The 23,408-nt window shown below is 37.5% G+C and overlaps 1 protein-coding gene across 10 annotated transcripts in view; it reads left to right on the top strand.

The window, feature by feature from the left end:
• The window catches only part of IMMP2L (inner mitochondrial membrane peptidase subunit 2), an 854,823-nt gene that overhangs the window by 828 nt on the left and 830,587 nt on the right, over nt 1-23,408 (top strand). Inside the window, exon 3 of one of the 10 annotated variants that reach the window (XM_023640173.2) lies at nt 10,003-10,069. The exons of 4 other annotated variants lie outside the window; for them this stretch is intronic. In XM_023640173.2, coding sequence (XP_023495941.1) covers nt 10,063-10,069 — 7 coding nt within the window. In that variant the 5' untranslated portion in view covers nt 10,003-10,062. Of the gene's footprint in view, nt 1-10,002; nt 10,086-18,128; nt 18,260-23,408 lie in introns of those variants that run through there. 5 more of the 10 variants (XM_023640171.2, XM_070264878.1, XM_070264883.1 and 2 more) reach the window with 5 other exon arrangements.

The following is a 23,408-nucleotide window of genomic DNA, read 5'->3' as shown; positions in this document are numbered from 1 at the left end:
GGCCCTCCTTCAAGGGTCACAGGCTCCAAGCCCAAGAGTTTTTTCAGGTTTACAGAGTGTAGAGTTGGCTGGGAGTTTGAAAGCATGGCTTAGATCCCTTTTGGCCACTTGACCTGACAGGAAACTGTAGTTACCCTTTGGTCCTGTAGTTGTCTGCCTCAGGTCCATAGCTCTTAGCTGGCTTTGACTAATCCCTGAGGCTGTAGTATGGGAGAAGCCTGATCCTGTTTGATAATCCTGCTTGATAATTTACGGGAATCCCTCTCAAGAATCTTTATATTTTAAAAGGGGACTCTTGTAAAAATCCTTTAGGACCCCAAAGCATAAAGTTAACAGCAGTATCACAAGTGTTGAATTGAAGTTATTTTGGGATCTTTTTTCAAGTTTATAGAGGAGGGTGTTTTGAGGGGGAGAAATTACCAGGCTGGGCCTTTCTCTCTTGACTTTCGATTGGATACCCCCTCACCAGCATTGTATCCACTTCTGAAAAAAGTTACCAAATAGCACTTTGAAGTCCTTGGAGGTTTGTTGTGGTTTTCATTGTGGTCTCTTTTAATGGATCTTCTCTGAGACTTTGCCATCACTCCACAAAAACACCGCTTCTCCCTCCCCTCATCTTGGTGACGTGAAGCACAGCTCCTCTCAGAAGGTTGGGAATTCCTTATGCATCCTGTATGGCACATATAAACAAACTTTTTTTTTATTATTAAAATTCAGGTTAGCCACAAGCAAGAACGTGGTAAACTCCATTCTTGGATGGAAAACTAGAATTGCCCTCCATGGCATCTTGACGTTGGCCGCCTGTGCCCTGAACCCTCTTTCTTACTAGTTTGTGCTCAAGTGGCAGATGATCACATAATTTACTTTGTGAAAAACCAGAAAATAGTTGTTTATTGATGATGGGTTCATTCACTGATTCAATGGATTTTTATCTTTTCCTACCAAAGTGCTGAGCACCTTGATATAAGTAGGATGGTGAGAATGATGAGACTTTGTTGGAGATGGCCATTTTGGGGCAGGCCTTTTACCAGTTTTCTGCGGATTTTCTGAATAGTTAAGTGTTAATGTACAAGACCTTCCCTGTATTACTCCTCTTAGTGGTTTGCAGGTCTCTATGGTGTTGTGGGAGAACAGTGTTGTTTTTCTGCCTTCCTGGTACTTTCAGTAACAAGCTTTCAAGGATGATTGACCATGGTGATTTGTGTCCTGTAATGAATAGTGTTAGAGTCATTTTCCAGTGTAACACGTGTATTGTACCAGTGTAATAATTAGATGAGGATAATTTTTTGAATTGTTTCATAAAAATGACCTAAGATTAGAAAGCATGGAGAATATTGGGGATGATGCGTTCAGGAAAATAAATACTAAAGTAGGCCGTTCATGGGTTTCTGTACGTTTAACCTCATTTTTTAATCAAAGTGAAAAAGGGTGTCTTTTTCTGGTTATAAAGGTTATATAAAGTGAAAAAAAAGTTATTTAAAATTAAAATTTGCAAGGATTTAAAAGGTAGAAAGTGAGTCTCAATGAAGTCATTCTCAGAGGACCACTGTCAACAATTTGTGTTCATTTCTTCAACTTTTTGTTGTATGTGTGTATGTTACTGTTTGGTAAAATTGTAAATTTCTGACTTTTACTTCCATATTCTTGGCTATTTACCCCCACTCCTCATTTGCACCCCAAATCCTCATGTAGAAGTAGCATGCCTTTTATGCTGTTTTAGACGTGGGCTTGATCCTGGCTCTTATTTTATTAGCTCTTCCACTTTGGGCCAGTTAAAACTCTGCTCCTTAACTTCTTATCTGTCAAAATAGAACAATGAGTATATTAAAAGAATGTGTAAAGAACTGTTTGGCATATAGATACTGTTAGTGTCCCTCCTGTTCATCTGTCAGGTCACCCATCACTTTCTTTTGATCTTCCTTGTGATTGTGGAGAGCAATTTACTACTAAACTTTCGTAAAGGTGCTAAGCCTCTTGGGTATTGGCATTTTCACACTCATCACCTGTTATATCTGATCCTAGAATTTCTAGGGCAAGGGCTCACACCTGATGTGGCTTGAATTCCCCGTCAGATTATTCCACAGCCCTGCCTAAAGAGTGTCAGCCTGAAAAGTGAGGGGAAAGAGTTTTTATAATGTGTTTAAAAAGCTCTGATACTGTTCCCAAAGTGAGAAAGACATATTACCACATTTAGCAGGGTGCTTAAACTTAGGATTTCTATTTCAGAAATATCTGTGGTTTATAAGAATTACAATAAAAATGCTGATGCTTCATGTCCAAACTGTCATGATTTTGCCAAGTTGTAGGTTTAATATGCAGCTAAGCTGTGTATTTAGTGTATCTTAATACTGCTCTGGAAGCCAAGAAAGACAAGTTCACAGACATCTGATTTCACACCAGACATCTGGTTTTACTTTGCTAAGGAGTATGTTTTGTCAGTAGATTATAAGCATATCAGCTGTGCTGCTGTAGTTTATGGCATTTCTATCTTAAGCTCTGGTCTGTAGGGTTTAGTATGATTTATTCTAAGGGTGGCATACTGTAAATGAGTGCCTGGTCAGATAAGCACATTTCCCACAGGTGTCTTCTAGTGTCATTGTTCTTACAACTTAATAAAGCAGAATTGTTTCTATTCTTGGTGATTTTTTGTGGAAGAAAATATTCTTAAAGAAAAGCCTCACTTAAGAACCCACTGTATTCCAAAAATTCATTTTCAAGTTCATTTTTGTTTGTAATGTTGAACAATGTGCTTATAGGAATAAAATAAATAGCGTTTAGATTTCCAGGTCAGGACCCCAAAGCTTTTATAACCCATCGTCTGCTTATTATGGATTACTGGTACTGTAGACTCTAACCAACATTTATAATAGTGTTTTAGAGACTAATGTATTCTGGGTTCCAACCTGGAATGGCTGGGCCACATTCATCTCCATTTTGAGGTGGTGAAGGGTGTAGAAATAGGAGGCTGTCATTCCCGGGTTCTGGGGCAGGCTTTCTCATTGCCTAGCTGTGTGGCCTTGGACACAGATTCCTCATGCAAAATGGGGTAATTACTCATGATTACTGTGAGATTTAGTGAGTGTTTGTAAAGTAGCACAATATCTAATACAAAATAGGTCCTCAGTAAATATTTTTCTTTTCTTTCCTCTACGTCCTGGCCACAAGAATAAAGACTCCCTGTTTTTCTTACACCCCAGACTAACTCACTGGCCAGGACTGGTGACTCCAACCAGGGAGAATTCCCCATGGGATCTGGGACTTGGTAATGGAACTGGGAAAATAGTATGGAGAATAAGGGCAAAGGGGAGGAGTGGTGAACTGAGAGAAGAAAGTGCCATCTTTTGCTCAGTCCATGGACTTCGGTCCATGATTTACTTGACTCATAGAATGAACCACCTTTATCTCTGGGCTTTCTGTCGATCTTTTGTCAGTTGCTCCATTGGAGACTCTTATCTCCGTATTGCCTGCTTAGTCCAGTAAGTTTTTTTCTTTGTTACCTTGATACTTGAATAACCATATATTTCTGTTCTTTTTTAATGGGTGGGACTTAATAATAGATATCTGCACTTCCTTAAGATCTGGATTTTTTCTATGCTCAAAGTCTAGTTGATCTTCTTGCCCTGTAGTTGGCCTACAGTTCATTAATTAAAAAATTTTTTTTTACCATATGCTATGTTCGTTGAACTAGTGCTGAAGATATAAAGATTAAAAATCACTGTCCTTGAGCAAGGAGCTTATAGTCTAGTAGGACAGTAGACATCTTGACCAACAGTTCAAATATTGTGTGCTGTTTGTTGTAATGGAGATATGTATGGGTGCAAAGGAAGCTTAGCAGAAGCTGTTGATCCATGACGGGAATGCCAGGGAAGGGTTTTAGCAGTGGTTGTGTTTGAGCTGAGACTTGAAAACTGAGTAGGAGTGGGGAGTTTGGTAAGTAGCAGAGAAGATTTCCAGATGGAGCTAATAGCATGAGTATTTATATGGCGTTATGAGAGCACAGTGTGTTCTGGAAACTAAACGTAGGTCTGTTATGTTACAGTGTGAAGGGCAAAGTCAAGAGTAAAAGGAGATGAAACTGGATAGCTAAGTCAGGGCATGCTTCCTAACCTGTTCGTGGTAGTGAGCTACTGAAGAATTGTGAGTGATGTGAAAGATCATTGTGACAGCAGTGTGTTTGGTAGATTGGGGGTGAGGTGGGGTGGGGAGTGGGGATGTAGCAAGATTGGAAGTCAGAGTGGACAGTGCAATTAGTATGCATAAAGGAAGTTTGAGATCAGACAAGGGTGGAAGTAGTGGGTATAGAAAAATGAGAATGTTTAGGAAAAATATTTAGGAGGAAGGAGAATTGGTTGATTTTTGTGACTACTTGAATATGAAAGGAATGAGAGAGCGAGGGCACTAGAATGACTCCCAGGTTTCTGGTTAGTGAGAGGGAAAAGAGAAGAGGAAGCAGGTCTGAGGGGGAAGATGACACGTTCAGGTTGGACATGTGTTTAATGTGCTTGTAGGGTGTATCATTGGCAAGATGGAGGCATCTAGAAGGCAGTTGGATATAGGATCCTGGAGCATCACAAGAGTTGTGTAGCCTGTTGATCCAGATTTCTGAGTGCTTACTTTATGAAGAGTAGTTGAAGGCATGGATGAGGATCAAAGTGCTTGGAGGAACTGCATAGAAAAAGAAGAGAAAAGGGCTAAGAGTAAGTCTTAGAGAATATTGCAGTTAAAGGGACAAAGCAAGAAAAAGAATGATGAAAGGATGCTGAAGGGGAGTGGCCAGAGTGGCTGGGAGAAAAGAGAAAATGAAACTTTTCATGCCAATGGCAGAATTTCAAAAAATAGAAGTTTACGTTTAAAATTTAATGCTATGAATCATCAGGTATGATCAAGCTTATAAAGTGCCTGTTTGAAGGTTTCATTGGAGTGGTGGGAGCTAAACTCAACTGCTTGGAGTGAAGGAGTGACTAGGAGATGAGGAAGTGAGGACAGAGTAGATGTGTTTGGGTCCCTCTTCAGACATGTGGCCTTGGTTAGTCTTCAGTCTAGAAATTTAAAAGCTCTCTAAGGGATTCTACTATGTGCCTGAGGATGAGAAACAGTGCTGCAGACTTCTTTTTTTGAGGGGAGAGACGATATGTGTTTATGCCAAGAGGAAGGAGCCCTGTAGAAAGGGAGATGTTGAAAATGCAATTGCCTGTAATCTCTGCTCTTTGATTCATATTGTCTTGGGGATGAAAATCACATTGTTTGCCTAATTCTCCTTTTTAAAAAATTCTTACCTGACCCCATCCTTGATTATCCTATTTTTTTTTTTTCCATTCATACTACTCTTTCCTGGCCTCTGGCCTCCTTTCCACTGATGTCTTGCTCTCATCACATCTGGCCTTTTTGCATACATTGTTCTCAAACCTAATCCAGTAGTGGGAAAAAAGTCTCCTTTCTTTTATTAGAAGTTGAAAAATTTCAAAGGAGTGTCTGCTAGGAGGCTAAGAGGGAAATAACCATATGAAACATAAAAAAAATCATTCTATTTAGCAAACACTTTTTAATATCTGCTGTCTTCAAGGCCCTGAATACAAAGATATATCAGATGAGAAGGATGAATAAGATAGGGATCCTGCCTTTAAGAAGCCCTCAGGCCAGTGAGAGAAATGGGTGTGTAAATAAATGCCTTGTGCAATATGTGCTGTTACAGAGATAGAGATCAAGATAAGATGGATGCAAAAAAATGGACTTTATTATTTTGTGTGATCCTGAAGGCTTTACAGAGGAGGTGATGCTTGAGTTAAAGCTTGCAGTGGAGTTAAGGTATGGCGTCATGAGGTTCAAGGAGTGGAATCAGAGCAATAAATTATTCCTTGGTGGCCCTGTGATAGCAGCAGAGTGGGTTTGAGTTTCCCATCTCCTCTTCCTTCTTGTTCTGCTTGGTTTATTGCAAAGTATCTTTGTCTCTGGAGGAGCTCTTAGGGGATAAGGATGTTTCACCTTACATATCCGTAGTTTCTCCCTTTGTGGTATAAACTTCCTGTGAATTTACCATCACTGGTTTATTATATATTAGATGGCTGAAACAGACCAGAACCATTAAATCAGAATTTCTAGAGGATGATGTCCAGGTACAGACAGTTTTCAAAGCACCCTAGGTGTTCTAATGGCATTCAGGGTAGAGAACCACTGGGCTGAAACATGATGTAGAAGAAAAGTCTGGAATTTGGAACTAAAAAATTGTAGGTTGGATTCTTGTGATTCTTTTTAATAGCTACGTGCCCCTGGTTAAATTACCTAGACTTCTGTAAGCCCCAGCATCTTTTGGAAAATGGGGATGGTAGTATACCTGTCCTACCTATCTTGTAAGATTGTGTGGGTCTGAAGAGGTGATTGTGGGAAGGAACAGTACATGTGGTTGTAACAATGAAATGTTCTGTTGACTTTCTCCGGGAGTAGACAGGCTAGGAGCCAGGCACCTTGCTGTGCAAGATAGTAACCATTTTATGGACGGGGTTTTAAGATTTCACCATCATGAGCATCTTCATAATGTATTTTACTACATTTGCGTAATGCTAGAAAGTTGAAGACTTAAGACAAAAAAGCAAATCCTTAAAGAAATAATCAGCAGTTGAGCATTTTTAGTCTGACGTATTAATTCTGTTTAAAATTGTAGAAATGTTTATTGTGATCAAGATTGTAAAGTATATAAATATGCTTAATATCAATAATGTAATTGTTTAGCATTAAAATGCTATAAATATGTTAGGTTTTTATTTTTAAAATCTGTACATTGAAAAAACAGAAATTTTCCAGAGAATAGTAAAAACTCTACAAAGTACCATGAAGTACCATGAATTCAATTACGTTGCAGGTCCCATCATGTCTGTTAAGTATGCAGGGACATGTCCTGTGTCTCGCTACTGTGGCAAGCCTGGTGTGTTAGTGCTGGTCATGTAGTCATATGGAAAGGTACTTCCTGATGGTATTGTAACTTATTTTACTTGAGAAGTGGTATTGTTTAGTGAGAAGGAAAATGAACCTTAAGGCCAGAGACTGGATTCCAGACCTGGTTTATCTACCCATTCCTATATGATAGTAGGAGCCTTAGTTCTCTGTTGCTTTGCAACATATTAAAAATTTAGTGGCTAAAAACAACAATAATTGTTTATTATCTCATGGTTGCTGTGGGTCACAAATTTAGGTGATCCTGGCTCAGGGTCTCATGAGGTTGCTGTCAGATGCCAGCTGGAGATGCAGTTATTAGAGGGTATGCCTGGGGCTAAAAGATTCACTTCCAAAGTTGCCTACTCACATGCTGGCAAGTTGGTACTGGCAAGTTGGTTGCTCTCCATGAGCAGCTTTCCCTGGGGCTGTCCTCATTCTGGCTTGCCCAGAGTGAGATACAAGAGACCCAGGTGGAAACTGGAGCGCCTTTTATGACCTATCGTTGGGCACAACACACCATCATTTTCAATGTCTTCTATTGGTCTCACAGGCCAGCCCTGATTTGCTGAAGGAGGGGACTACCCAAGGATATGAGGCAAAGATCCTTGGGGACCATCTCAGGGGGGTTGGCTACCAGAGAGGATAACAACATCTACCTGACATAGGAGAGCTTTGAGTTTCAATTAAGAATTTTTGTGAACATCCTTTGTAAACATTAAAGCAGCATACATATTTTTCAAGGTTTTCATCCCTTCTGCTGTAGACGTAGTACAACTAAAGGGAGGAAATTATAAACAAGAAAAGTAACAGCAGCAAGAACCTGTTGGTCACCTGAGTAATAACCTTAGGTTTCATCCTAGCCATCTATCTCCTTCATGAAATCTCTGAATGTCTGTTCTTTGTACCTCTCTCTTGGCACTTGCTCTGCCTCGCCTGGATTATAGTTGTTTGTGAACTTGTCTTACCCTGCGTTAGATTGGAAACTTCTTAAGATAGGGGGTATGTCGTACTCTTTTCACTGTCCCCTCGCACCTTGAACCTAGTGCTTGGTAATTCATTGGTGCTTAATCCGTGTTGCTGAACTGAATGGGATCGCTGGTGGAACTCCAGCCTTTGTGCCTCCCCTGAAATTTCAGATGCATAATGTCGTTTTTTGCTCAGGTGATGGTGGTGGCTCCCTACCATCACCTACCATCATAGGGATTCTGAGTTCCTAATTTGCCAGTGGGCCCTCAGTTTTTCCTAAATGACTCAGATGCTTGAATCTGTCAGGTGCTTCACCTGCCCTCCTCAATGATGACCAAAGCAAGCCAGTAAACAAGCACTCATACCCCACAGTCATTCTGTGTGACTATTTCAAAATCTCATTGACCTCCTGCTCAGCTTGGTAACTTGTAGCATATTGTTGACTTCTTAGATTAGGAATACCCAGAAGGGGGCTGGCCCCATGGCCGAGTGGTTAAAGTTCCACACACTTTGCTTGGCGGCCCAGATTCGAGGGTTTGAATCCTGGGTGTGGACCTACTCAATTCGTCAGCCATGCTGTGGAGGAATCCCACATACAAAATAGAGGAAGCTTGGCACAGATGTTAGCTTAGGGCTAATCTTCCTCAAGCAAAAAAAAAAAAAAGGAAAAGGAGGAGGCTTAGCAACAGATGTTGGCTCAGGGCTAATCTTCCTCACCAAAAAAAAGTAAAGAATAGCCAGAATATAAAAGTGTGTGTTTCTTTCATGTAATAAATCATAAAAGTTTAATCTTTGCAATTTTACTCAAAACTTTATTCTGAGAGCTAGGTCTTTGTAATGACACTTTGACACACTTTTATATATCTTTCTGTTGAAAAATGTTTGTAGCATTTACAGTCAATTTTTGAAAAATTATCTTGCTTGTAGCTGGAGGACACATTGTAAACACATTATCAAGTTCTAGTTTTGGAACCGTGTATAGTGAAGACATTTTTTAAAGAAGGGAAATGTTTGTAATATGTTTTATATTTTAGGATAATTTAATTTCATATGATTTCACATTATGTAGACCAGTAAATTCAGAGCATCTCAGGATTGTTTTCTCCTTTCTGCTCTCTCTTGTGGATTTTCCTGCAGATTTCCCTCTTTAGGAATTCTTTATCTCCTTAGCCACTATCTGTCTGCTCCCTCTGTTGTCTGTACTTAACTTCCTCCCTGTGTGTGGGCTTAGTCTACAGACGTCATGTTAGAGGATGAGCCGGCTACAAGGGACAGAACAGCGGTTGCGAGGAGCACTGGATAGAGCAGAGTTCCCCTGAAGGTTACGGTTAATGGACAAGGTGTTCTTTACTAAATAGGTAATAGTGGACCTATGAAACAGCGATTGGTAGGAAAAGATTAGAGTTGCCACAGATAATTTACCTTAGTTTTTTCGATAGACTTTATTTTTTAGAGCAGTTTTAGGTTCACAGCAAAATTGAGTGGAAGGTACAGAGATTTCCCGTATACACCCTAACCCCACATGCATAGTTTCCTCCATTATCCATATCACTTACCAGAGTGGCACGTTTATTACAATTGGTGAACCTACATTGACACATCGTTATCACCCAAAGTTCATAGTTTACATTAGGATTCACTCTGGGTGTTGTACATTCTATGGGTTTGGACAAATGTATAGTGACGTGTCTACCATTATAGGTAGTATAGAGTAGTTTCACTGTCCTAAAACTCTACTGTGCCCTGCCTTTTCATCTCTCCCTCCCCTCTGACAACCACAGATCTTTTAACTGTCCCCATAGTTTTGCCTTTTCCAGAATGTCATATAGTTGGAATCATCCAGTGTGTAGCCTTTTGCCTTAATTTTTAGTATGCCTGGTGTAGCAGATTATTTACAAAGCATTTTGGTATTTTTCCAAGAGCTTATTTGTTTAATAGTTGCTTTAATAAGAGTTTTATTAGTGTCAGATTAAAATAGTAAATAGTTATTACTTAGTTTTGTTAAATAGTAACTATATAGTACTGTTATTATGTAAGGGTAGTTTGAAGTATTTTATAAACTGATTAGCCTGTGTTTTTTATGTCTCACTATTTGTCATGTTTAAGAGAAGTATTGTGGTCTGCACAAATGGGTTGTGACAACACAGAAGAGTAATAGTTTGAGACATGTCTGGTATGTATGACTGCAGGTTAGTACTCTAAACATTTCATTAAAACCTTTATTTTAAAACTTAAAAAATTGGCATTAAATATAAATTTCTAGACATTAAAGTGGTACTGTAGAGGGAAAAGTATGTGGAATGGGGTTATGAAGACTTTTATTCAAGTGCTGGCTCTGCTTTCAGCTATGTGAACATGAACTTTTGGTCTCTGAACTTCATTTTCCTTTTGGGAAAATGGAGATAACATGTACTGCGTAGGTCATTTTTGAGGACTATGTGAGCTGTTTGGAATAATTCTGTGTAAATTTTAACTCATTACAAAGAAATGTGAGGAATTATTTTGTTAATGAGTCATACTTGATCACTGTCTTCAATTTAAACAATTTTTTCAGTTTTGCAGAAAAGTAATCAAGGGCAATAATAATTTGAGGTTAAGAAGGCAGTATTGCTGGAACGATAGTTATTTAGCTATGCTTGAGGAAAAAATGACTGCATTTTTTATCTGAATGTGTCTTGTTGATTAAGCCTGCTTGTGTCTTCTTATGAAAGGTATACACTTCGGGATATTCTGGTTTGTGTGCTTGGCTCCTAATCATATTTATTACCTAGTTGTCAGCTTGAGATGTTAGTCCTCCTTCCAGAAGCATGAATTATATTGCCACATTCTGTATAGAGTCAGAGACACATTATTTCCTGTTTATGGTGAGAAAAGTCTAGATTCTAAAGCTCTTATGACCGGTCCCTGTGTGGCTGAAGCCACTAGGGCAAGGTAGGGTTAGGTAGAAAGATTCTGGGGGAAGAGAATAAAAATAGTCTTGTGAAGTTGAAGTCCTGAGGCAGGTGATATATTAAATATAATTCTGGTTTCAATCAAAATGTCCCTCTAGTTTAAAATACTTAGATGTGTGGTCAGTGACATATTAATGAATGAAAATTATAGAAAACTTTATAATTCTGTTTTTGAGAGTGCTTGATGGTGCTTAGTTCAAGGCAAAACTGTAATAGTCATGCTCTGTCAGTACAGTTGACATCTTTATTATATTGCAGTCTCAACTTTTTGTAGCTCTACTAATTTAAAGTTATGGTGTTTTAAGAGGGTTAATCTGACAAGCATTTAGGATCAGTTGGAAGGTAGAGGGAGTAATGCAAAGTAGACCAATTAGGAAACTGTAATTTATTTGCAAGATAGTGAAGATTTTTACTGTAATTGTGGGAATAGGAAGGAGGAGATGCCCAGAAAGCATTAAAGAAAAGAATGATATGAAAATTCTGCATTGCCAAAAACAGAACAAAATTTTAAAAAACTATAGCAAAAAGCAAAGACAAATTAGGAAAAAGATTTGCAATTCATACAATAGGAAAAGGGCAAATTTCATAAATATATAAAGCATAACAATTCAATGGGAAAAAGACTGACAATCAAATAGAAAAATAGACAGACACAAAGGATATAAATAGTTAATGTAAGAGAGATGCAAAATAAAACTTCAATGAGATACCCTTTTTTTTAACCTATCAAATTGACAAAGAAACAAATTTTGAAAACATAGTGTGTTATTGAGGGTATAGGGAAATAGGCAGTGTATCGTTGCTAATGGAAGTACGACTTCGAATTTTTATTGAGACCAATTTGGAAATAGTTATCAAAACTTAAGATACACATATCATTTGATCTTGTACTTTTGTGAAATAATAGATATTTAAGAACATTCTTGGCAGCAATGGGAAACAACTTAGATGCTTATCTGTAGGGGACTGGATAAATAAATTATGGTGTATATAGTGAAATATTTAGGCAGCTTATATATACTGAACTGGAATAATTATTAAGTCAAAAAGGTAAGGTGCAGTGAGCAGTATTAGTAGGTTACTATTTTGGAGGAGACGAGATTAAGATACATATTTTCTTGTGTATGCCCAGAATCTCTCTGGAGAGAATTATAAGAAAATGGAAAATGCTTCTGAGGATTGGAACTTGGTGGCTGCAGAACAGGGATGGGAGGGAATTGCATTTTCCATTTTATACTACTTTTTGGATATTTTAAATTTTGTATTATACAAAGAAAATTTTAAAAGGAAGAAACATGTTCAGCTCCAAATGAAATTCTGCATTACATGTAGTCAACTCTGATAAATTAGGGAATAGAAAAATGAATTGAATTGAAAAAGAATTCTGTCGTTCATATATCTGATAAGAGGTTAATATCCAGAGTATAGAAAAACTCCTATAACTCAACAATAAAAACAAACAATCCAATTAAAAAAAGAGCAAAGGACTTGAATAGACATTTTCCAAAGAATATATGCAAATGACTGATAAGTGCATGAAAGGCTCAAAATCATTAATCATTAGGGAAATGCAAATCAAAAGCATAGTGATATACTACTACTTCACACTCATTAGGATAGCTATTATTAACAAAATCAAGGAGATGTCCCCTTGGCCGAGTGGTTAAGTTCTCGTGCTCAGCTTCAGCGGCCCGCTGGTTCACATCCTGGGCGTGGACATGGCACTGCTCATCAGGCCATGCTGAGGTGGTGTCCCACATAGCACAACCAGAGGTGCTCACAACTAGAATATACAACTATGTACTGGGGGGCTTTAGGGGAAGAAGAAGGAAAAAAAAAAAAAGAAGATTGGCAACAGTTGTTAGCTCAGGTGCCAATCTTTAAGGAAAAAAAAAGTAACAAGTGTTGGAGAGGCTGTGGAGAAATTGCAACCCTTGTGCACTCTTAGAATGTAAAATGGTGTAGCTGCTATGGAAAACAGTATGGCAGTTCCTCAAAAAAATTGAAAATAGAATTACCATATGATCCAGCAATTCTGCTTCTAGGTATATACCCCAAAGAATTGAAAGCAGGCTCTCTAAAACCCATGTTCATAGCAGTATTATTCACGATAGTCAAAATATGGGAGCAACTCAAGTATCCATGGATGGAAGAATGGATAAACAAAATGTAGTATATGCATGAAGTGGAATATTATTCAGCCTTAAAAAGGAAGGAAATTCTGACACATGCTACAAGGTGGGTGAATCTTGAGGACATTATGCTAAGTGAAATAAACCGGTCACAAGAAGACAAATACTGTGTGATTCCATGTATTTGAAATACCTAGAGTAGTCAAATTCATAGAGACAGAAAGAAGAAGGATGGGTGCCAGGGGCTAGGGGTAGGAGGAAATGGGAGGAGATGTGGTTTAATGGGTATAGAGTTTCAATTTTGCAAGATGAAGAGTTCTGGAGATTGGTTGCACAACAGTGTGACTATACTTATCACTACTGAACTGTATCTGAAAAATGGTTAAGATGGTGAGTTTTATATCATGTGTATTCTACCACAATTAAAAAAAAGTTAATATAATTCTCCCTCAAAAAAAAAAACAACCCTGTGGTATAGAGGTAGGGAGGATAAATATGTAAATAAGTGGCTATGATTTAGAATATGTGTCCAAATGAGTTATAAACAAAGATTTGGGGTGGCACAGGATGGGGGGTATATAAGGGAGATTGCCTATGACTTCACAAAATAGGAGGTGATATTATGAGCTGGCATTAGAATGCAATATTTATGGGGTGGAGAAGGGTGGAAAGAAATTCTGGGCTGAAGCACAAGTAAAGGCTTAGAGAGGGAAGGGGAAGGGTAAGATCACAGAACACAACAGATGATGCTGGAATAGAATTAGGGCAGCATGGTGTCTTGATGTCTGAATGTTGGACCACAGAATTGGGACTTTGTCAATGACTAATCATCAAAAGTTTTTGAACTGAGTAGTAGTATCGTGGTCACATTTTAGAAATCTGTATTTTTAGGAAGGATATAGGTAGTATGGGAGCTTAGGAGATTACTTAAGAGCCTGTTGAGATTCCTTAAATGGAGTCCTTTTGCAGCGTTGTGCCTTTGCTTTACTACAGCGGCCATGAATCCCTTGCTTCTCAAACCAGACGGGATGAATTCTGTCTGAATATGCCATTTCTGCCCAGGCTCGAGCCTGGGATGTTAAGATGTGGTCAAAAGAAGTCTTGGGGAGTTTGTTGGAAGTTTCTATGGGCCGAGCTGACCAACCAGGCATAGCTGGGTTTTTTTCTTGGTTTTCTCTTAATATTGTAAAATATGTTGTCCTTTTCCTCTGAGAGTGTGACTGTGTGTGGGAGCACCTGACTTCTGGGTGCAGACATCTTTGTTCTTAGTGTTGTATCCTAGACTGCCTCTCTCAGAATAAGAGAGAGGGTTGGGCTTTTTGTCTTCCTCCTGCTTGGGTTTGTCTCACTCTTGTCTTGTTTGGGGTGTAAACCCCTCTCAGGGTTCCTTTATCCTCCTGCTGCCTTGTTTCTTGCCTTGTTGACTCTGCCTCTTTCTTTCAGAGTAACCAGTTACATTCCTTTCTCTGTAAAAAGCCAATGTATATTATTTTTATCTGTGTTGAATGTAAACCCTCCTCCCAAAAATGCTTTCTTCTCATCTTGTTTTGCTTTTCTGTTAAAGTAAGCCCGAGTCCTGTTTGTCCTCTGCCACAGAGGCCATCTTTTTTTAGATTTCTTCCAGCTGGTGGAGCAGAATATGTTTAGTACACAAAAGGCTAGAGACTTTATATGCCAAAGTTTTTCCCTAAGTAAATCGGTGTACCATATAAATTCTTTGGCCTTATTGATTTTCTCTGTGACAGATGAGGTATCTAATTTAGTTGCTTTGTTGATGTTTCATTGTTTTGTCTCTTCATGCTGTAACCTTGTTCTTTCCCTCTTTGCATTAAAGAAATATGAACTGAATTCATAGAGTTGGTAGAGACCATACTCAGTTTTAAAGATAGAATTTGTCCTTTAGCCAGGTATTAGAAATTGCTCAGTTTGCTTCCTTGATTTCTTTTTCTTCCTAATTCTCAGGTGTCAAAGGCAATAGGATATACACATCCACACCATTTAGTAAAGAGGGATGGGATGGATTCTGAATTCCTTTGTCTTGCTAAATTTTCTCCCCTGCTAGGAGTGGTGCAGAAAAAAAAAGTCTGAGAAAAAGTATTTTCTGATCAGCTTCTATTGAAAAGACTTAATCAAAGTAGTCAAAGGGGAAAGATATTCTCAAGGATTGCTACTTGATTATGAAAAAAAAAATTGTGAGTGATGATTTATCTGAAGTGTGATTCTCTCTTGGGGAAAGTTTGCCGTCCTATTAGCACATATTTGCATATCTTTTACTTTTAACGAATATATGATTGGATCTGAAGATAGAAGGCTATATTTGCTCTCATACAAAATTTGATTTTATGGTACTATCGACTGCCTAATTATTATCTTTGCTCAGAAAATGTCTTTAACTGGGGAGTCTGATTAGTTAGAAAACATGCTGTGGAGACGGGTGCCTTAGGATTAATCAAGGGTAGTCTTGTTCGCTCATACAGAGGGTTTGTCTTGACCCTTTGCCTGACACATGTTTTCGTTCTCAAGCAAACCAATATGGGTAAATTGGGGAGAATTAGTCATACTAGTAGGCCTTACTAGTTGCAGGAGGTGACTAGGGTACGGTGATGGTAGTTACATCAGCTTTGTATTTGAAAAGTAGAACACGCTTATATGATTTTGAATGTTTAATAGACAATGTAACTACTGCATAAAAAGTGGTACTTTAAAATTAATTGCAGTTTTTGTTTAAAAAATGTGGTTGATTTTTAAGTACTCTGTTCTGTATTTGCTTTTGTGTTTGCTGAAAATGTTACACATGAAGATTATGCTTTAAACACTGTAAAATGTTTTTCTAGTATTATCTAAACGGTTGTGGAGAGTGTTACACTTTAAAGGTCACGTTGATTTTGTGGCATTTCCAATTTTACATTTTATACATACAGTTGAATTGGTTTAGCTCCTAGTTGAGTGTTTAAAGATCCGGGTAATAAATGTAGAAGGGAATTTGCAGAAGGGCACAATGTTTTGGGATGCACATATCTTCCAGCTTTCTCTTATTTCAGCAGTGGAATTTCAAATTTTAAGAGGCAATTCGGATGGCTGAAAGGACAGCAGGATAACAAGGGTTTTCAGTACTTGTTAAATTCAAAGACAACTCTATTGTATTTTTCTATTAATTGATATTGTATATAGATTTGTACTTTTATTCCTTTTGTACCCCTTCCCCACTTGAAAATTTATTAGACATTAATGAGATGAGCATATACCTTTTATATGGTGGATTGAACTAATTGTGTATTCAGAACACTCTTCATACAAATTGCGTCTGAATGCTGTAACAGCAGTTATGAAATCAATAACTCATCCTGCTCTGTGTTCATCGGGAGTGGTGAATATTTACTGGGAGTGGCGAGTAACTGAGAGGCAGTGGAGCATAGTGCTTAAGTGCACAGGCCACGGGGTCAAATAACCTGGACTCAGCTCTGCTACTTACTAACTGTGTGACTTTACGAAGATTACTCAAATATTCTGAGCATGAGTTTATACCTTTTAAAATGGGATATAAATAGGGTTAACATAGGGATTAATTTAGTGAGTTAGAGTAACAAAAATTTTTATTGTAATGTCATTGATATAGTGATACAATATTGTAGACAACTCAAAATGAGTATTCTTTATTAGACTGAAATTTTTATTTCATTGGTTTCACAATAAAATAGTTTTTTACAGTTTTTCTTTCTTTTTCCAATTAATGTTTTTTTCAGAGATTATAGATTTGATAATTTGCGGAAGAGTTCTTTTGACTGATTTTGTCAGTGGCCAATCACTTTATTAAAAATGAAACAAAACCTCATTGTAGTGTTAGTCAAAGATTTTTATGTAGCTCTTTAATATTTGTACTGAAGTTGACACCCAAGATGTAGCAGAATGTTGGTATAATTTTGGCTGAGGAAAAATAACATTGTAAATATTTCCTAGAGGGTTCTGTTAGGCACATTCCACTTCTAAAACTGACCTTTCATTTGTGATTTTATTATGGCTCTTTTTGCTAGCCACATTTGAAGAGGTGAAATTGCTACTTTTCTTTTTAATTAATTGTATAACAAATTACTTGCCTAGGGAGAGGTCGTTGGGAGATATGCCTAGTCTTTTTGCAGAACAAGGCTACATTAGGTTCTGAAAAACTTCTTCATTATTCAAAACTGATAGATGTTAATTTAAATTGCTTTGAATTTCTATATGGCTCATATATTTTTGTCTAGCTCATATATTCCCTAACATCTATCAATATTGTTACTGGATTTTCTTTCTAAGCCATTTACTATAACAACCATTGTGATGTTCCCTAATATCATTTGATGTTGATGAAGCAATATAAATAAGTTTTTTACAAAATTGGAAAGATCAGGGAATTATTCTCAGGGCTGTTGAGCTGTTGATTAAGTTGTAAACAACCTATTTGGTGACCAGTATGAAAATAATTTAATTTTATTTATTATTACTGGTGTTTATTTGCAAATGGGGTCATACTTATCTTTGCTGCTCAAAGCAGGAATATATTAGAAGTTTCCCCAAGTGTGTGTGTTAACCTAAACTATCCAACCAGCCACTCAATGTGTGTTTGTTAATTGAGCACAGGTGTGAAGTAAAGATCAGACAAGAAATTTAACAGTGTTATCATTAGAAGTGAACATGTCATGAGCAGCAGAAGTCAGAAATGGTCTTGGAGCACAGGTGCAATGATGATGATAATGGGATATATCATTGAAGACAGGTAATTTTAGTACTGGGAGGAGGGAACCATTCCATGGATTTCTGATATGGAAGGTAAAAGCCTGAAGTTAGACTCATAGAATTATAGATAGTTGGAGCAAAGAATCTTGGAGATACTCTACTCAGACAGATAAAATGAATTGCCTAGTCATTGGCAGAGCTAGGCCTTGAATCTGTTTTCTGATTTCTAATTTGGTACTGAGCGTAGGAAGAGGAGAAAAGGTTAACCCCCAGAAGAGTATGGGCACGTAGTTCTTTGGGAGTGACACAGGCATGGAGATATTGTCAGATGGATTGGGTGGCTCTCAAAACAGCCTGCTCTGGCCACCTAGTTTCTCCCTTATGTTCCTGACTGGCATTTAAAGGAATGAAGTGTCTGATACAAGCATACCAAACTGTTTCCATCAGCAGTGTAAGTGGGTGGTAATATAAAACATATCTAAAATTAAACAAGCAGTCAAGAAACATTGATGTCGCACCTGCAAATGCTTAGCAGAATTCCAAGACCACTGAGGACTCTGGAGAGGGGTGAGACATGGTACTTACCCTTTAGGGGCTTACAATCTAGTTGGGAAGGACAGATATATCTCTAGAAAAACCCTAACAACACTGAATGCCAAATGAGGGTGTGGCTGGTACACACTGGATGAGTTTGGAGGTGGAAGATGGCACTGTGAGTTAGAGTGCTCACAACAGGTTTCCTGGAAGAGATGAAAATTAGGTTGGTTGTTTTTCACCTCACTAGATCTTAGGAGTAATTATATGTGTTCAACTGTAAAAGTTTTGGATTCGCCTAACTTATTAAGTTATAGAGCTGGGAGTTGTTTTCAGGTGTTTATCTGACTTTTGGTTGAGCGCCATTCCACAATTCCAGCACTGTTGTGTGTAGGACGGCGGAAGGTTTCTGTGTGAGAGGATCCCATTTCTGCTTCTCAGTCCTGGGTATGTTCCCCAGCAGATCGAATTCTCCCCGCTGGTCTGAATGTTGATGAGGGAGCACCTCCACGTTTCACTTACCCTCTTCCCTTTTTGTTTCTTTATTGGCAAAACAGCTAAAATTGTGGGTTAAATGTGAGTTTGGTGAATTTTTCCATTTAAGGTGATCTTTTTACCAAGAAATTAAGGTGAGACAGGATATTTGTCTACAGTACATAAAACATAACAATGGCTTGCATTTACAGTGGGCTTTTCTGTTGTTCAGTTAGATTATTTTGGTATTCTGTGTTATGAATCGTTAACTTGAAGATTGATACATAAAGAATGTCTTTAAACATTGTAAGATAAATACATTTAGAAACAGCTGCATCAGAGAATAAGTATACTTCTCAAAACCCGTGTTGTTTTCTCTCTTCCTGGATATTTCTGCATTCAAATGGTATTTCTCATTTTAGCACAAGTAAGGGCCTGTAAACCTGACAGCTAAATTTACTCTAAAGAAGAAATATGAAAGACATAAGGGCTGGAATTATATAGTGTGAGCCTCAATCCACTGCTGATTCTGTCAGGCAGTGGTTTTTAACCTTTTTCTTTTCTTCTTATTTTAATGTGGTGAACCTTTCTTCAAAGAAAACCCTTTTTGGATTCTATTATTAACAACAACAACAACAACAACAGATAAAAACAGAGTGGCTCTGATTGAAGCAAGGAGTCGGGGCTTAGAGCTCTGCTCACTTGGTTTCTGCTCCTTTTGGCCCTGAGCCTCTAGGGGATCCTTAGAACATCATGGAACACGAGTTCAAAAATACCACTTTTACGGAAAAACAAGCTAAACATTTCCTAAAAGTAAGCTTTTAATCGGTAAAATTTTTTTTTATGCCTTATAGTTGAATGGGTGATGAAAAATTACTTGATCCTTGTTACCTATCTTTACTGCCTTTAGACATGAGTGCTGTATTATGACTTACTGAAGAAAAAAGCACCCAAAATATCAATCTCTTGAAGTTCAGTATACATATATATACAATATATGCATATATATATATATATATAATATATATATAATTCTTTTCAAAAACCTCTTTCTCCATAAGTATCTTCAACTCCCAAGTAAAGCTATCAGATGAGAGATGGGGATGGTCCGATAGACACATACACATGCTTATGTGTGTGCACATACACACATCACACAAACACAATTTTTTGCATGTGGTTGGGTAATGCCTTTCTCTCAATCCAAACCTCCACAACGTCCATCATATTCTGAATATAATGCAGATAGTCTACATGGACCAGAACTTATGAGGTTAGCTTATGAAAATAATTAAAAGATTAATTTTAGTAATAAGTTATTGGAAGTAATTTATTAATTTCCTCAATAAAACTGTATTGAACATTGAACACTTCTGTGCAAGGCAGTGACGCATGGCAGTGAACAAGAGTCCCTGCCCTCACAGAACTCACAGCCGATTGGAGGTAAGGATGAGAAAATCAGCTGTGATAAATGCTGTGGTAGGGGAAGCCCAGGATTTTATGGGAACACACAGGAGGGGCATCTAATTCAGACTCAGGGTGAGAGTCAGGGTGGACTTCCTTATGGACTGACATCTAAGCAAAACTGAAGGGAGAAAAAGAGTTGACCAAGACACAGAAAGATGGGAAAAGTAATAAAGACAGGAGGAGAACATGTATAAGGGCCCAGAAACAAGTAAAAGCACGATGCATTCTAGAAATTGCATGTGGCTGAGTTTGGCTGGAGCATGATATGCTGATGAAAGAGTGATGAGACCAGGGACTTAATCATAAGAAGCTGTGTATGCTGAATCTATTATGCTGTAGGAAGTGGAGAGTTATTGCAGGGTTTCAAGCAAGAGGAAGTTATGATTTATACTTTTTCGAGAGAGGGAACTTTGGCTAACTATCCTGTTGACCTTCGGGCAGCTGTTTGGATGATAGAGTCACTCTCTGACAGTAGAAGGACCAGAGAGTATGGAATACTGTGTTGATGTCTTTCCATAACATCCCCAGTTGCCTTTCTTTTTTATAAAATCTATTCATTTTATTTTTATGGCCCTTTTAGCCTTATCACAAAGGTGGAGTAATTCAAAAGAGCAATGCTTATGTTCAATATCTATAGGTCCACAGGTACATCTTCATTCTTTCAGTATTGAAACTGATATGATGCCCGGCACATAGCAGGTACTCAATAAATGTTGATGTGAAAAGAGTAAGTACTGAAGGAAGAGAGGCCAACTCAATTCTCTCTTTTTGGTAATCATTTCTCTGATTTAGTCTTCGATAATTTCAACATCAGCTGTTTCTTAAATGCACAAGGGTCCAACTACTGTATACTAGTACTAATGATAATTAATGAAACATTGTGTATTTTAAATAGTTCAAATTCAGAAACTTTCCATTTTGCTATTAGGTCTCAAATTCATTTAACAGTTGAGTATGCAGATATAATAATCAAAGAACAGTGGAAAACTTTATTTACTCAGCTCAACAATTATACTTTGGAAATTATGTAGAAGGATAATTTATGAATTGAAAATGTTTTTGTACCTGCAAGGGGACTTCATTTATAACATATGTCTGAGAATGATCACAAAGGAAACATTTTTAAGTACAATTTGCATTTTATTAAACTTAACAGTTTATAAAATACTTTCATGGTATTAATTACTTATACTAAATTAAATTACCATTTCTAATTTACCTTTTGAGGCTAAATACCCAGTTCTTTAGTATTGCCCAATTTCAGAAAATAAGCAAATCCAAAGGTATTTTTCAATGGTTTATAATCATTATTGACCTTAATTATTTAGGTGATCAAATTTTCCCATATTTAGCCAGTAGGAACATCTTTAAGCAGGCCCTATGTCCTTTTGATGTCCTTCTGTCATTTTTCTGAGCACTTCTTTACTTGGTGGCATAACAAGATGTTCCAGACTCATCTTATACATTCCCTGCCCCAGCCCTAGATTCAGCCCTGGAATCAGGCCTTTCTCTGAAGAGCCCTGATTCCTTCTAGTGAGGAATGGTATTGGAACTTAAGATCTGGGTAGTAGATATACTTATCACTGCTGGGGTATGTTTGGTTTTAGGTCTCGAGAGCGTTCTTCCTTGACTTTTTCCTGTGTATTTATGTCTCCTTTTTTCCACCAAGAGCACCCTGGCTCCCAGATAACACCCTTACCCATTTGCTCAATGCTACAGTGTATCTAAAATAGTTTCAGAACTGCTTCTCTCATTGTTTGCATTTCCCCTCCCCTGTACTCCAACTGAGGGTCTATAATTCAATACTACCTTCAAAAGTTAATGGGATTAAAAGAGGGTGGGAGGAAACTTTTGCAAGTGTTTATGGAATATGTTTTGGATATGTTTATGGAATGTATTGTGGTACCGGTTTCATGGGTGTATACTTATCTCCAAACTCATCAATTTGTATGTATTGAATATGTACAGCTCTTTGTATGTCAGTCATACTTCAATACAGTGGTTTAAAAAAAGAAAAGACACGTGAAGGGTGAACCGCCATGGTGGGTAGTGCAGGGTCATTAGGAACTGCTGCCTCCTGAATTCTTTCACATGAGAAAGAAATTCTTTTACTCTCCCTCTTGTTCCTGCCGTTGGTAGGGGGGAGTTACTTGGAGTAGTTCCTCCTCCCCCACCACAGTCTAGTCTGTTTAATTCTCTGTCTTGTTTAGATTTTAAGTGTCTCATGGGGCAGGAACCATTTCTTTCTCTTTGTATTTATAATATATAATAAAAATGTGTGAGGTAAATCAGGACCATTGAGATTGTTTTGCCCTATGTTTCATTGAAAAGTATCACTAAAGCAAAAGAAATTTAAGGTTTCTTTTCTTTTTCTTTTTTTATTATGTAATGTTTCTCTACCTCTTTGCATTTTACTAAGAATAGTATAGGCATTTCTCTGTTAATGCCACGTTTGCAGTCCTGAAAAATCTTTACTTCTGTAAAATCATGTGCTATAAGTGATAGGGCTTATAGGGAAAATAGGATCAGGAACAGATGATTTAAAACTAGTGGAATTTTGTAAATAGAACTAACACAAAAGAAATGACAGTTGTAAGAAAAACAATGTGGTTAAATCTCAACTGGCATTTATACCCAGCATCACAGTCTGTCTTAGACCTTAAACCCTGGTTTTCCTCCCTTGAGTTGTAGGTCCTTAAAGTCACCCACTTTGTTAGAAACTAATTTCATCAAAGGTGAAAATCTGATCCGGGGTGTTGACTTATCAATTCTATTTTAAACACAGGGGAAAATATTTTGTATTTCTTCATCTGTACTCTCAGCTTCCTCAGATAGTTTACTGTAGAGGAAAGTCTTGAAGCCCCTAAAGGAGACTTTCCATTTTCATGCATATGAGCAAATTTACATTCAAGAAATATCTGTTGTAGCAGAAAAGACTAATGTTAATTTGCTTTAGTATATAAAGATAATATGTACCCATTATTGAGAATTTAAATAATATGGAAAAGTATAAAGAAGAAAGTAAAAATCCCTTGACTGCTGCCAATAAATACTACTGCCATCATTTGAGTTCATATTGGTCCTCACCTCACCATTTTTGATGATGGATGTTGTGTGTATATATAAAATTTCATGTAAATGAGTTCATATTACACTTCTAGTTTTCCAGCTCTTTTTCAAAACAGAATTCAAGCAATATAGCTACACAATGTCCTGTTGAATGATTGCAAATTATTGCACT

Source organism: Equus caballus, chromosome 4 (genome assembly GCF_041296265.1).
Source record: "Equus caballus isolate H_3958 breed thoroughbred chromosome 4, TB-T2T, whole genome shotgun sequence".
NCBI classification, from domain to species: Eukaryota; Metazoa; Chordata; class Mammalia; order Perissodactyla; family Equidae; genus Equus; species Equus caballus.
This window is presented reverse-complemented; position numbering and strand designations above follow the sequence as displayed.